Genomic DNA, 15601 nt, shown 5'->3' with positions numbered 1-15601 from the left:
GAACAAGTGAAGTCAAGTAATTTAAAATTTGGCCATCCAACATACTTTGAGAACACTTTCAAAAACTCTGTGCCAAGCATATCTACAGAAAAGCATGCCAAAAGAAAAGCCAACATGAATTGATTTTTTTATTCACAACAAGAATTCAAATATCCTTTGATAAAAGGTTCTGTACTTGAACTTTAGAACTTACTTTAGTAGTCTCCACAATGCCTTTAAAACATCCAGCAATGCCTATGAATATGCCTTTGTGTATGCCTTTTGGGTGACCATGGAACAATCTGTAATTTATTCAAATATTTTGCTAAATGATTTTCATCGTTTGGTGATACACTTGAACATTCTTAAATACTTCCTTAGGCAAATCTCTTATTATGTCTTAGGCCCTTCAACATATAAAGAATTTTCAGGTTCTATCACAAAGAAGTTGAAGTGTTTGAAATTATCAGCTCTGGCAGGAAATTTTATCACCAGTCAAAGTTAAGAAGTCAGCATTAGTTTAATGAAAATTATCTTTTAATTAATTTTTCTTTTTAAGAAATATATGCTTGGGTTGGGAAGAAAAGGTAAATTCTAATACAGTTCATTTAAAAGGCAATTTATATTTCTTAACTTTCTGTAGGGCACAATCTTTTAATTCCTTTGCCTGATGCTACAGACTATTTTCCCCACACCCTGTCAAACTCTTTCAATTATAAGTACCATTCTCTTGATAAGGAAAGAGAAAGAAATCCTTTAAGAAGTCACTCAGGCTCATAACAGCTTACATTACTGGAATATTTCAAGTACAATTTCTATCAAATGCTTCATGGGAAAAGATGTCAAAAGAAAATAACCTGATCAAACCAGAGTTTCCTTCTGACATCAACAGATGTTGGCGCTTTGCTCACAAATTCTATATGAATGTTTGTCACTGCATCAAATCTATACATGTGGCTGCTACTTAAATTTAGTGACGTGTTTGAGAACATTATCAACAGAAACTGTTCCAGCGCTTTCGAAGGCAAAATAATCCCACAAATGTGAGAAAGGCAAAAACTGGGGGATAAAAAAAGAGGTTTTTCAATCGAGGAATTTCTCAGAAATCTCTAGTGATTAATTTTAAGACTAAAAGTACAGTGATGGTACTGAGAAGTGGACCAGGGTTCTATTCATACACTGGCATTGTCACAGTCAGGATGCCATCAGCCCACAGGACTTCGAAAGCACGTAGGGTGAATTCCTCATTGCTACCAGGGTAGCTGAAAACAAGCCTGTTCTTACTGAATTTGATGGCACTCTTAAAGTGTGGGCCACATATGGTTTCTGAATCACACCTGTCACAGGTGATGCTATCTTCTATAAGGTGACCCAAATCACTCTTCCAAAATATCCCAAAATGCCAACTTGAAGCTATTTGTCATCACCCAGAAACTTCAGCTGTGTTGGGCTTTGCTATGATCAAGAACATGAGATCACATGTGAGTGTGCCCATACCAAGGACAGTGTCATTAGAGGATGGCAAAACAGACACGAGGCTGCAGAACATGAACAGACTGGCTGTGCACTGCATTACTTGTTATTTAGGGTACACAGCCTGTGCAAAATAGAAACACAGTATGAATTGGTGCACTTGGATTCAAGCTAAAACAAAATCACAATTTTAAAAAACCAGTCCTCTTGGACTTGCTGTACTGAATCTGACACAGAAAAACGGGGTATTTATCAGACTGCAATTCTGCAAGTGTATTAGCCCTGAATGAGTTAAAATGTGTCACAGATGGAATCACAGAATATGCTGGGTTAGAAGGGACACGCTAGGATCCTCGAGTCCAACTCCTGGTCCTGCACAGGACCATCCCCAAGAGAATAAAAGATAAGATGACCATCCATTAACTTTAAACCACTCCTGGCTGGGGAATACTCAGTTCACAGTATTATCTGAATGCTTGAATCAGAAAGTCTGGTGTCAGGAGACTGAAATAAAAGCTCTGTTCCCACAGCTGCCCCCTGATGTGGACAGAGGTTATGCTATCAGCTTGCACACACATTGAAATGTTTCTTTTCTAGCCATACAAACAGACTGAACTGTGCTGTATTGCAGAAGATTAAAATAACTGTTCCTTTGAAAGGCCACTTTGTCTCTGCCAACACATTCTGAGCACATGCTTCCACAAAGGCAAAGGGTGCAACAGTTGTGTGATTTCTCTGGGATGAACTGGAAGAGCCACACTCAGCTGCAGTGTTCCTGCAGTCCCACCTCGCTCTCACAGCACTAAAACTTTCCTAACTGTCCAGAAAACGATGGCTAAGGACCTTCCACAGGAGTTATACAGAATGGAGAACGTGATAGTTCCCATTATAAAACTGCATGTTGGTTATCAAGCAGCTTTCTTACAACTATAATTACAATGCTACAAAAATCAGAGCCTTGCCTCCAGCAAGGGATGCTATCCCTGCCCCCACGTGTGATGGATTGAGAGTCAGCATTGGAGCCTGATGGATTACGGAGTTCAGACATGGGAGAGTCAGAAAAGGTGGTCGAAAAGTGTACTACATAATAATTCCTAAATGAAAGCAAAAAGTAATGGAAAAACATGTCCGAAAAGGAGGCATCAGAGAGAAAAAGGCAGAAAACAAGAGAATGATAAAAATATGCCACAAAGGAAAAAACAAAATACTACTGAGGGGTGGAGGAGGGAGGCATGGAGGGATGAGTCAGGCAGCAGTTTAATTACTGTGGTTAAAAGCAAGGGGAAGCTGAATGATGAAATGGATAAAACAAAGAAATGTAGTTTGTGAAAAAGTACAACAAATACTGGGATGGAGAAGATGATAAGAGGAACAGGTACATTGGAATTGGAGAACGTGTGAAACGGAGACCCCAACTGAAGGACACAAGCTCACATAAAGGATGAGGTGTATGGAATGGGAGTGAGGAAGTGAACATTTGAAAAGGGCAGACTGCCAGGCTGGAATGAGGAAAAGGAAAGTGGACTGAGGGAATAAAGACCAAGGAGCTAGACCATGCCTGGATGAGAAAAATAAGAAGGAACAAAGGCAGGAGAAGAAAAAGATGTGAAGAGTGATAAATCAAAACAGAAGAGAGGTAAGAGTAATTGGGACAGATGGCTTTCTTCAGCAGCGGTGTCCTTCTCTTTTCTGCTCTGTTGCTTATTTCATTTTGATATCCCACTCCACAACCTCTCCCCTTCAAAGCAGGAATCTAATACACTGCCACAAGGACTGACAAGAGCAGAGAACAGCCTGCAGCCCCTCTAGGACGTCATCTTCAGGATGTTGTGTCCTCATAAAAATCCCACAGTCTGTTTACATTAGTGGTTCTTATTTTTTTGCGTAACAGTTTTGTACTGCGAGGCCAGGCCGCTCTCTCACACCTCAGAACAAGACCAGCATTCCTCACTCTGCTAACTCCTGCTGACGGCTGGAACAGATGGCCAGCGGACGATGTTTTGCCTGCGGTTATTTTCTCCTTACGTATTTCCAGTAGCTGGCACACCTCACTGCAGTCCCAGCAGCAGCACAGAATGTGCAGCAGCAAACATATGCTCAAAGAATTGTCTTCACTAATTCAAGTTGCAGTCCTAAATGTTACTACGCAAGTAAAATGCACAGTTTGTTACAACAGCTAACATTGTTCTCAAATCTACAATGAAGACAGATTTCCTGGTCTATACATAAATATATGCTTTTTAGCATCTGATTCCTAACCAGAATTGCACAGCCCTCTTTTCTTGTCAATCCCTGCCAACACTACTGAAAACCTGTTTGTGTAAAGGTTGTGCAATAATGATTTCAGCATGAAGACCTTTAACTAATTGGGAGAATGAATTAGGCAGATAAAGTAAAGCCTTCACAGCACATAAACCATGGCCCAAAAGTGAATCTAGGCTTGAATAAAGTTTGGCTATTTCCTTGTTTTCAAATGTTTTTACTTGTCTTGGAATTTTTCTGGTATTCAAGTAAGGGAAGAACAAGAACCCAAACAAAAAGACAGCAAGACTTAAAGTTTTCCCTACGAGATGGTTTTTCATAGTTGTCTGGTCTGCAAGTAAGCCACCTTCAAATTATGCTGTGATATGAAATCTAGAGTGCATTTGAACAGTATTTTTGAGGTTTATTCATCACTGCTTTTGTAAAGAAAAAAAAAAATCAGACCATCTTCTATTCCCAAATATCCCTTAAAAATTACCAAAGATGAAATATAGCTTTTTAATGAAAAGCTCTGGATGCATTTTGAAAAATTTCTTTTTATTCAGTGTTTTGAGGACACTATTGCAAATCTCTCTCAGGTGATAATAGTTTCATCTGACCCACTTTCCACCACTCTGATCCAATTCTCTCCAACATTGCCAATCATAAAAGTAGTATCCTGTGATATCCAGCATTATTACTGCATTTCAACAGCTCTATTCATGGAAATCTCAGGACTAAATGAGAATTGTTACACTTAACAGGTTAGAATATTTCATTCATAAGTAATTTAATAAAAAGGAAGAAACCTTGCAAAATCTGAGCCTCTACTGCAACATTATTAACTTTAATATGAAAAAAAAAAGTCAGAGAGGATGATAATTATTGCTTTAGTGTAAAATTCTGCAAGGCATATTCTGGACATGTTAATGCCTATTGCCTCACCATGAAGCTGAACTCATCATGGCTCACAATGAGCTTTTTCAGAGAGATTTCAAAATCATCTTAAAATACCTTCAAGAGGTGCTTCATAATGCAGCAGGGCTCAATGCCCAGATAGGACTCTAGTGGCTCAGAAGGTCGCCACCCTATCCCCAGAGGGCAGGATGCAAGAAGCCAGGGAGCGAATAAACCACTAAGCCAGTAGTCTGCAGCTCAGGCAATGTTTCTCCTAAACATGCTTCTGAGGTCTAATTATTTTATTGGCAAATCATAAACTTAGGAGTGCATTATCACTAAAAAGCAAACAGTGCTCCTGAGGAGAATGGGAAAGATTCTGACCTGACAGACAGCACTTAAAACTACAGTAAAACAGCTGAAATCTGTGAGTTGCTTAGTCATCAATGTGACTAAGACCCAAATGAGACAAATGAAAAACACTGATACTTGGATCATTTTTTTAAGAAAACTTGTTCTCACAGTCCACACTGAAATGTACCTTTTTCATCCCTCAGTAAAATTAAATTTTAATGCTATTGTACCTAACAGCATATATGAAACAATTCACTGTAATTCTTATCAGTATTGCACCAGAAAAGGTGGTATGGTGAAATGTATCATTAAGCCATGCAAATGGCTCTGTTAAGTAAAGGATAAATATTTTAGGACCTGCAAAATCTATTTTCTACTTTTAAATGGCACTCACTGTAATCTTCACCATTTCCTAACTTCAAACATTTAATTTAAAAAAGGCAAACTTCACAAAGAGATTAATTGTGGTCTCCTGAAACGTAATTGGGAACTTGAAAAAGTGCAGTGAGGTTTCGAGAAAGTCATAGATAATTTGCTTGACATACCTTGAAGTACATGAAATAAAATACTCTAGCCTGTATTTTTCAAGACAAAGATACAGACTTTGGCTGCACACTTGAATTTATGGTTTCTGAAATCAGCCTTCTGGAATTTTAAAAAACAAGTTCTTCCACTACTCTCTTCCAAAACACAGGTATACAGAAATTAGGGATGAATCCAGGTGTTTATTGCTAAATTCAGAATTTGGCCCACACCAAGAATTTATACCACTGTACCAGTATGTCACATCCCCTCAGAAGCAGCAAATTCTGGTGCTCTCCTCTAGTGCCAACCACTGTGTCTGCTTTTATTTTAAACCACTCTGCTATGTGAATCCAACCAGCAGCACAAGAGACTCAAAATTAAAACGTGCTCGTTTTCACTCTGCCTGGTCTCTGGTCTCATTTTTTCCTTCTAGGCACTTCCCACAGTGTGATGTTTCCTGCCTGTGAAATCCATGGCTGTGGCAGCGCAGCAAGAAATCTTACACAGAGTTATAGAAGTTGCCATCCCTGGCAAAAGCCTGAAAGTAAACATACCACTTGTAATTAGGATTCTGACAGGTCCCTGCAAGAGGCAGGGGTTGGAGCCAGCTGCAAGCACAAAGCAAGTATTTGCCCCCCTCAGGTAACATCACAGGGAAACGCAGAGTAACCCACTTGTCCTACGAGCAGCAACACTTGCAAGCTAAAGAGCTGCTAACAAAAACATAGAATGACACTAAATATAAAGGATTTGTTTCAGCAATGCTTGGAGGGAGAAAAAAATAGAATAGTGTAAAAGCAAAAGGAAATTGTGAAATAAATATTTCAAGATTTAAACTAATAATAGAAAAGCCCATAAATCACCTTTGCCATCTCTCCCAATCCTACCAAAGATCCATCTGCTCTGAATGGATGCCTATTACCAGGTCTTCAGCATACATTACGGGATAAAGATGACTGTAAGAAATCTAATTTACTACTACAGGGAAGAGATGCCAGAGAAAGGGTTAGAGGAGTAGCATAAAATCCTGGAGAGAGTTGAATTTTTCTAGGAGACTAACTATGACTCTGCACAGTGTGATTTGGTATAAAATTACATGTAACACCAAGCCTAGGCAGTCAAAGGAAAGGCTACCTTCCTCTCAATTTCTGTTTCCCTGTTTGGGGCCAGGAACCTAAGGATTTAAGGCACTGCAGGGTAAGAAAGGCAAGCTGGAATAAAAGTATGATACTGTACAGTACCAATGCTGGTACTAACAAAAAATGTGGTTGAACAAGTTTTCCTGGAAGATTAAGTAGTTCCTGTGATTTCTTACCTATTTGAGGTAAAAAAATAATGAAAAAGAATAATTTTGACAAGTCCGTAGAGTGCAGTGCAAGGTGTATTTGTTAGTGAGCTCATCACAGTGATGACAGGCTTTCAGAAACACTGAGGTTTGTGATATAGCTCTGCAACATGCCCACTGGAATAGCTGCCTGTAAATTATAGATAATCAGACTCAAACTCTAGAAACCACTTTTTTCCAACCAGATTGTTTTTCTTCTTCTACATCTGCCTTATGGCCAGTTCCTCTATGTTCAGTGACCTCAGGCCCTGCAGCACCAACAGCCATTCAGATTCAGCCACTGAGTTCCTGTTTGAAAGATGCAGGAATGAATTTCCACAAGCAAATTGCAGAGTCTGCATCCACCAGTCAAAGTTGTATTTCAGTATTGTGTTCTTTCCTATCAAACTGCCTTGTATTTACATAAGGGAGAGGACAAAAGTTAAGGCTGCCAAGAGTGCAGCAGTAAAATGACATGTCAAGTGACTGAACTACATGCTGTAGCAAATCAAAATTCTACCTTAGTTCATAGTTTCTGAATCACTGTGCATGTGCATGTATGTGGATTTTTTTTTTTTTTTACTGTTTCATGTGATTTTTCATTTACTTCATCACATTGCTAGATCATAAATTGTGTCATAAAGAACAGCAACTCAAATTCTGCATGCCAAGTTACCCACAGTGTTGTATGAGTAGGTGTCTCATGAAAAGCTTGGTCAGCCTTAGGTAACTCTAAACATAGTATTGTTCACTGGGACTAATGTTCACTGGAATTAGATTTGGCATAAGCCTACACAAAGTTGTGGAGCTTTGTGTGCACTTTAAAGAGTCAGGATTATACTTTTTCCTTCACTGATAGTCAGCAGAAGAGGACATGATGATGTGCATAGCCTGGGGTGGGGAATTTATTTAACTTTTTCCCAATAAGTTTCTTTGTTCAAATCTGAGATACATTTATATCAGCAGCAAGTCACAGGATCTAGCTACAGGGATACAGCTAGATAGCAGCAGTAATGATGGCAAGGATAAGAGAAGCCCTTTGTTCAGCATTTTCATTCAAAGGGATAAATTCAGATTCTCCTTGTGTTTTAGCAGTTTAGAATTAACCTCCCAGCACAGCAGAATTTTTCTTTAAGTTCAGCATCCTGTGCTTATTAAAATTTCATCACTAAAGTTGCCAGAAAATAAGACTAGTAAACAGTGCCCAGCATGGCCTCACTGACAAGCACACAGGCAAGCACCAAACCATCAGACATGGGCACTGTAATCCTTCAGATCACGGGCAGCAAAACCTCAGTACAGACAGTAGAAAAGCAGCAAGGTAAATGTTGCTAATGAGGAAAAGAGAACTGAAAATCTAAAGGAGACGTCTAAGAAACACAGAGAGATGCTTTATGCAAAAGAGAAAGTGAGTACACACATGAAATCACACAACAGAAACAGGAAAAGCACAGAAACCAGATGATCTTGAGGATGCTCTGAAGCACTAGGAGTAAAACTTCTCAGGTCTTGGGTCTCTAATCTACTGTTACATTCAAAATTCTGTCTACCAGACACCATAAGCATATAGTTACTCTATCTTTGTATGCACTTTTTACCACGCCCCACTTGAGAATATTTGAAGACAGCCCAGCAAGACTGTGGGATGAAGGAGGGAGAAAATACACTGATAACATTTGAAATGCCAATGGGTTATCCATTGTATGATCCAACATTGGGGTGGGGAAGGAGAAGAAGCAAAACCTCTTACCGTTATTACTGTTATCATCAACTAAAATGATCTCCTTGAGCAGGTGAGCAGGGGTCCGGTCAATGGCTGAATGGATGGAGCGCAGGATCACTGAGAGAGCTTCGTTAACAAATATGAACACAATGCTGACCTCAGGAAGACTGTCAGGAAATGTAAGGTTTCTGCACCTGAAGAAAAAGGTTAAAGAAAAGATGTAAACTGTTGGAAGTCACCACGCAAACACAGACTGTTTCAGAGAAATCCATCCCCTGCCATAAGAACACTTAGCTTTTGAAGGCATGGATCACAGGGTCCTCGTGCTTGTTCAGAGCACATACAGGCAAGAACCAGATGAATCACTGCGTAAAAGAAGAAAACCCTGGAAACAGTCTCCTGAATCTGTCTGAGTAAACCAAGGCCTCGTGTGAGCTCATCTTTCCACCCAAGGCCCACAACACTGCAAACCAAACTGTGAACTCTTTGTTTGAAGGTAGTTTTCAACAGCAGTTGCTTACAATGTCTTTCTGGACACTGCAGACAGGAATAAACAAAGTTAGCCCCTCACTTTAAAAAGGATCTTTGTAATAGCCACATCAATTATGTTTGCTACAAAATCTACCATCTATCTCAGTCAAAATCAGGAGATACTTTCTCAATTAAGCAATAAAATGTTGCCCAGAGAAGCTGTGGATGCCCCATCCCTGGAAGTGTTCAAGGCCAGGTTGGATGGGGTTCTGAGCAACCTGGTCCAGTGAAAGGTGTCCCTGCCCATGGCAGGGGGGTTGAACTAGATGATCTTTAAGGTCCCTTCCAACCCAGGCCTTTCTATGAATAACATATAAAAGATACAGCTCCAAAGAACATCCTGCTACAAAAGCTAAGATTGATGGTATAACCACAAAAATAGGTACATCAACGGAAAACTTATCCATAAGCTCAGTCAAGGTGCTTAATCAGGAAGAGGAATACTCTCTGGTAGATTTTTCTTCCCTTTTTCAAAAAAATAGATATTTCAGCCACATTCCAACTTGCTTACGCAAACAGCAGTATGGAAGTTCCTTAGTGTTTTACTGTTTGTTTTTTTCCCACCTTCTCAATTTCAAAAAGGATTCAAATTTTGTAATTTTATGAACAGGAAGACCTTTTACCACTTTACCTTTTTGAACTTCAGCAAAATATTTGTTTTTTTAATAAAGTTACATGTTAATTATGTAAAAGTAATTAGCTACTTTTCTCTGAAACTTTTAGTACTTTAATGCAATGTTTCTGAACAACTATTAATTCTACCTTTTTTGCGGACCTGAAACTATTTACTAGGATGAAATTAGGCCACAGGCTGATGCAGGCAGCATTTCAGATAGACTGTAGATGAAAATGACTGATGTTAATGCTCTTCTTTGCATTCAGACAGCACTGAAGTGGCTATCTTTTCTCAAGATGCCAGGGTTTACTACACCCAGGAACTCCTGTAAGCTGTGGAAAGCATTACTGCAGGCCAGTGTTTAGCATACAGAAAGCATGGATGGATTTAGAATTTTTTACGTCATGCTAGAATATAATTTCTCACCTAAATTTGCTCTTCAGTTCCAAGAGAAAGCATAGAATTTTTTTACTTTTTATTTTAATTTGTACAGCCAATAAATACAGAAGAGAACCACACAAGCATTCCTCTCCATGGGCTGGATGGTGTACAAAACTTAAGTTCAACCAAGATAACGAATTCACATGCATGCTTTTAAAGGTTCGGAAAAAAGTCAGTGCATAGGACACATGGCAGCCAAACCCATTGAGATACACATAATGTTCAAAATTCAGCTGCTCAACCAATTTTCTCATTTCAGTCATTAGTGTGAAATTGAGGGAAATCACATTAAAGAAGCTATTTAATACTTCAGGTACTTTTCTCTCTGTCACCATGTGAAAGAATTATATAGACATGTAAAACAGAAATCACAGCCTTGAGAAAGTAACAACAGTTACTTAACAGGTGTACACTCCATTTTTTAATAACCTGGTTCATACATCTTTCAGAAACAAATATGAAATCTCTTCACAGAGATTCACAGCTTTTTGTTCCATGGCATAAGTACAAGAGAGAAACAATTAAAATGGTGTGTGGATTTACTGATTCCCACTTGTGGCTTGATCTTTTGGCAGCATAACAAATCAAAACTTTCTTTCCAAAATCAGTTTGTATTTCTGCTAGTGTGTTAATCCTCTATTCACTGATAAGAGAACTCTCAGCTTTAAGCATCAGACTGAAAAGGTTTTTTTAAAGCTTTCAGGAGAGCTGAAAGCATGTTACTTTTGGTTTCTTTTTTCTTTGTTTTTATTCAATTGCCACTGGACAGTAGATCAAATGTATTAACAGCTTGTGGAAGTGTTATTGTATCATTTATAATCAATTACCACCAGGACCACCCCCTTTTTTTTTTCTTTAAAGTGAGCACTAATTATTAAAGATGACTTGTCATAAAATTTCACTACTTTTGAAAATCAGATTCTCATAAAGGCTTACATTTGGATATCTTCTATACCTGACCTTTAAAAGCAGATGCAGTCATTATTTACTGGTTTTGCTAAGTTTTGCTGGTAATCAAAATTTTCTAAGAAGGAAGTATCAATAGAATTCATGAAGGAAACCTAAATAAAAATCTAAATATTGCAATTTTCAGCAGAGTGATATGTAACCTGTGAAGCACAGAGCTGCTCAAAAGCAGGAAAGATAAGGAAGGAGAAGCTTTCTCCATGAAACACTGTGGGTCCTCTGAATTAATCAGAGGCACGGGTACTTTCCAAGAGATAGGAACCTGAGTGGTTTTTATGAAAATATAGCACTACAAGAGGCAGAGGGAGCTGCCTTTTCCTTCAGAAGACAATTAGTGCAAGGCAGCACTGGTTTTCTCTTTTAAACAGTAGTTCAGGAGTTAAAACCTTCAGCCAGGACAGAAGGAACATGAGATAAATCTTCTCTGATCTCCCCAGAGAACTAACTACTTGCCAGCTTGGTGTGATTATTTTCAGTCTCCCTTTTCAGGGTCATTCCACTTTCTGTGGAGCAATTAAATGTACAGCAAGTTGGAGTGAGACCAAGTAAGTTTCTTTAGCCTTGTGTTTGGGGCAAATCCTTTGGAGGAAGGACCTGTATTGCAGCACCTGTTCCGAATGGATGGTCACGCATTTTAAACCCAAACTTAATTCCTTATGGCTATGTCCAATGTTCTAGATTATAATGCCATAGAAACTCTTCTGATCACTTTTCTCTTTCTTTTGCAAGCTAATATTTATTGTTTCCTTTTTAAAAGTGCCCCTTTGGCTGAAGGAATTAAAGGCACCCTCACAGAGCCTGCAAATCAGGTGTCAGGGCAATTTATTGGGAAATAATAGAGAATCACAGGATGGGTGAGGTTGGAATGGACCTCTGTTCACCCTGTCTAACCCCCTGCTCAAGCAAAGTCAAGGGTCAAACTGGCTGTGAGGCCCCTGTACCTATGATTACATTACAATTCTTAAATACTAATACTGACATTTTTCCAAAAGATGTTAAGATCATTACAGACCCAGGTCTTGTTCATGGCACATGGAATAAGTGCATTGACAGAAAAAGTACCAAACTGGGTACTATTACTTAGTGGATGCATCACTTATATGGAATTTAGGTGTACAAATTTGCATGGGTACAATGAAAAATCACTAACAGAATTCTAGTCTCCTGCGCACCTTTGTAAAGCTAACGCAGTTTTGTTTGATGTCATAATTGAAATTTCATCCAGGTTTTGAAAACTGGGCTTCAAACAGACTATGAACTAGTTAACAGGTTTAAATATGCTGAGATAATTTTCAGTATTACCCTGTAAAGAACCTACAAAGCCTGTTATTTTAGTGATTCGCTTGCAGCCAAAATGCAGATATGAAATGGTCCAGCAAACAAAGTTACAGCCAATCTATCTTTTAGCTGTCTAGCTTAGGCACAGCAATATTTGTTACCCTCAGCCATAACAGTGTACAAAGAAGATAAAAATGAAGTTTTAGCAAATAAGGTAAGATACAGCACCTACTAGATATAGAGCAACAGAGTGATTTTGGAAAACATATTGAACAGCAATGAAAATTCACTGAAAATAGGTCAAAGAAGTTGCTTCCTGAAAGACTGGTGGTTTTTTCTTCTCCATCAATTAATCTAAGGTTGAGATATATGTAAAACACACTATTCAAGAAATTAGTAACAAATTATATTCCAAAAACGTTCCAGATGACAAAACCAGCCCCCAATACACTGTTTCCTTGCTATAAATCCATGCGTAAACTGAAATGTTCAAACAAAATTTCTGCTGCTGATGTATCTTCCATCCATTTAAAGGAAATTATTTCTATTGGTTATCCTACCTGCTTTCATTTACATCTTACATATTTTCAATTTATGTCACGCTGGACAAGATTTTCCATTGCTGGCAACTTCTGCAGAGAAGAGTAAAGCTGCAAATGTCATTTGGCTCCCTTTTGGCACCACCATACTTTAAAAGATAACTACATATGACACAAGAGAATAGAATTAAGGTCCCGTTGTGTGTAATTTCTTTAGTCTTTTCAAATGGGCTCATTTTCAAGGAGGGTACATACCTAAATTGAGTTCATGTTTTCTTTTTTTTCTATTCAGACTCATTCATCATCTTTACTTCCAGCTCAAATTCACTTATTTTCCAATATGTGTGTAGTTTTTCAAAAATGCATTTTCCTGTCTACATTGTTTTTCGTATCAAATGATGACAATAAAAATTACCTTCTCTTTTTTTATTTAAACAAATCAGAATTAACCTTGCCCCAGATCACTCACAGAATGCAGAGCACTTGCGTATTTTCACAAGCATGTCTGTCATCTTCTTTATGCCAAGTTTTACAAGGAATAAAATTCCATAATTATAGGAATGAACAAAAGAACAGCTACAGAGAAAGGGTGCATGTATATGTGTATAAAATATGCTGAAGGGGGAAAAAGAGGAAATTGTACAGATCAAAATCTGAGATGCATTAGGCTCTGAGAACTGAACGGTTGCGTGGCAACCAGCGACGTGCGAGTTTCAGTGACAGCTCTGCCCCGGACTCATCCAGGGGCCTCAGACCAGACCCCTACCCTGCCCCTCCACACAGGGAGGCTCTCACTAAACAAATCCAACAAGGCATAGAGTGTATTTCAGCTTTATGACTGATTTTAAAACGTTAATTCCAAACACTATTTAGAATGACAATAACGAGTATCGGTCCGACGCAGCTAAAAAATTACCGCTAGCAACCTACTCGGCTCAATCACATTAGGCTAATAACACTAAAGTAGCAGTTGTCATGGTTACCAGAAATTTAGAGAAACTCCTGGCGTTCTATTTCAAGCACAACTCTGGTAAATGGAGGACAGCATACATTATGAATCTTCTTTCAAACATTTGTCCACAAGACAATTATATTCCTCTAGAACATGTGAGTTGTGATAGGACAATTTAGCCAGTCACATTAAAATTAGTTTAGCATGTCTATGGCTAGGCAGTAAATACAACAAAACAAGAATTATTTCCTGTACTAATAACTTATCTCTGAGACCTTCTACAAATAGGTACATAAATTATGAACAAGAATTATTTTCTGCAATTTTTGAGAACCTTTCACCAAAAGTTACATGGGTATGACAGCCAACAATGGCAAAAGAACATGTTTTTTGTTTTAATAACTAAATTATAGCATATATTCCACTTTTTTTAAAAAAAGCACAAGACGCAATAAGCATATTACCAAAACATTTGGGTTTAAAGTCTTGTTTTAAGAACATATGTGGGAGGGACCTTTAGTTCCAATAGAGTAAGAATTTCTCAGAAGCACAAGTAGAAATAGAATTGTACTTTCTTCAAGAACTGTTAACATTTTGTCAACAGCCAAAATGTCAAATGGAAGTTCAGTGTGTATGGGAGGAAAAAAAATCCCATTCTGGCATAAATGAAATAAACAACACAAAAACTCTGGCAAAAGAACTGAGTCTTGTAAGAACTGCAGCTCAACTATTTATGTATTTATGTTTATAACTTAATTTTGTGATCATATTTCATTTTTTCTTTTGCTATTATCAGTATTTTAAGTGTTAACTGAGCTATGCTAAGAAGGCTGGCATTGAAGAACATATAAAAAGGACTTTTTTTTCCTGTAAAAGTGTATGTCATTATTAACTTAGGCTATTACTCCAGCAGATTTGATGTCACTGGCAATGATATTAAACAATTTTAGAGCAGCCATTTGAGGAGATACATCCAGACAGGACAAACTGAAGCTCAAATCAGAATCCCAGGGGGCTGGTCAGGCAGTACACACTACTGCTGTGAGACAGTGTGAAGGCAGGCAAAGGTGAGACAAGAAAAAGAAAAATCAGAGGTGAAGAGTAAGTAAAAGAAAGCAGGAAATATAACAGAATTAAACACTAGGTATTTAACAAGAATGCTGAACACTTTTGTAATTTTAGGATTTCTGTCCAAAACAATACAATAGGTAATGTAATGGGTTTTTGTGCTCTGTCTAAGCAACTCCTTTAAAACATCAAATACATCACACACTATTTATGCTCTCTTTCTCCAGTAGCAACAAAAGAACTTGCTCATAAATGAACGTGGATTCATATCCATCACTAACATAAGCCCAGCAAAACAGAACTATTTCACAGGGACACGTGGAAGCAAACATTTATGGAACACAAGTATGTAGGGGTTGGCTTATAGGGAGAAGCAGAGCTAACATGCAAATGCCCAGCCTGAACCTTACAATTTGAAACCACATGTTTTTCTTACATCAGCTTTAATAAAGGAAAAACTTTATACAAGTCTGGTGTCTTGCATGCTACATCCTGGATTGCATATACCACCTGATGGCCATTTTGGACAGCTTTTGTCCTAAACCACATCACTCTCTTCAACCAGTCAGTGCTTGATTTTTCTCCTTTGTAGTCACATCTGCATTCAAGTAACCTCTTGCCTGCTCTGTTTGTGTCCACCTTTTCAGAAACCTACTTTTTACCATGGTCCCTTGCCAAATTGAGCCCCTAAGTA

At 38.2% G+C, this 15601-nt stretch overlaps 1 protein-coding gene across 4 annotated transcripts in view; it reads right to left on the bottom strand.

The window, feature by feature from the left end:
• GALNT18 (polypeptide N-acetylgalactosaminyltransferase 18) overlaps positions 1 to 15601 on the bottom strand; it is a 230072-nt gene that overhangs the window by 103268 nt on the left and 111203 nt on the right. For all 4 annotated transcript variants that reach the window (XM_027699814.1, XM_027699797.1, XM_027699821.1 and 1 more), the window contains one exon: positions 8544 to 8710. In XM_027699814.1, the coding sequence (XP_027555615.1) occupies positions 8544 to 8710 (167 nt within the window). The remainder of the gene's footprint in view (positions 1 to 8543; positions 8711 to 15601) is intronic.

The sequence above is a fragment of the Neopelma chrysocephalum genome, unplaced genomic scaffold (assembly GCF_003984885.1).
Source record: "Neopelma chrysocephalum unplaced genomic scaffold, ASM398488v2 Primary Assembly neopelma1_24, whole genome shotgun sequence".
Taxonomy (NCBI): domain Eukaryota; kingdom Metazoa; phylum Chordata; class Aves; order Passeriformes; family Pipridae; genus Neopelma; species Neopelma chrysocephalum.
Note: the sequence above shows the minus strand (reverse complement) of the source record. Positions and strands in the feature narration are given on the sequence as shown.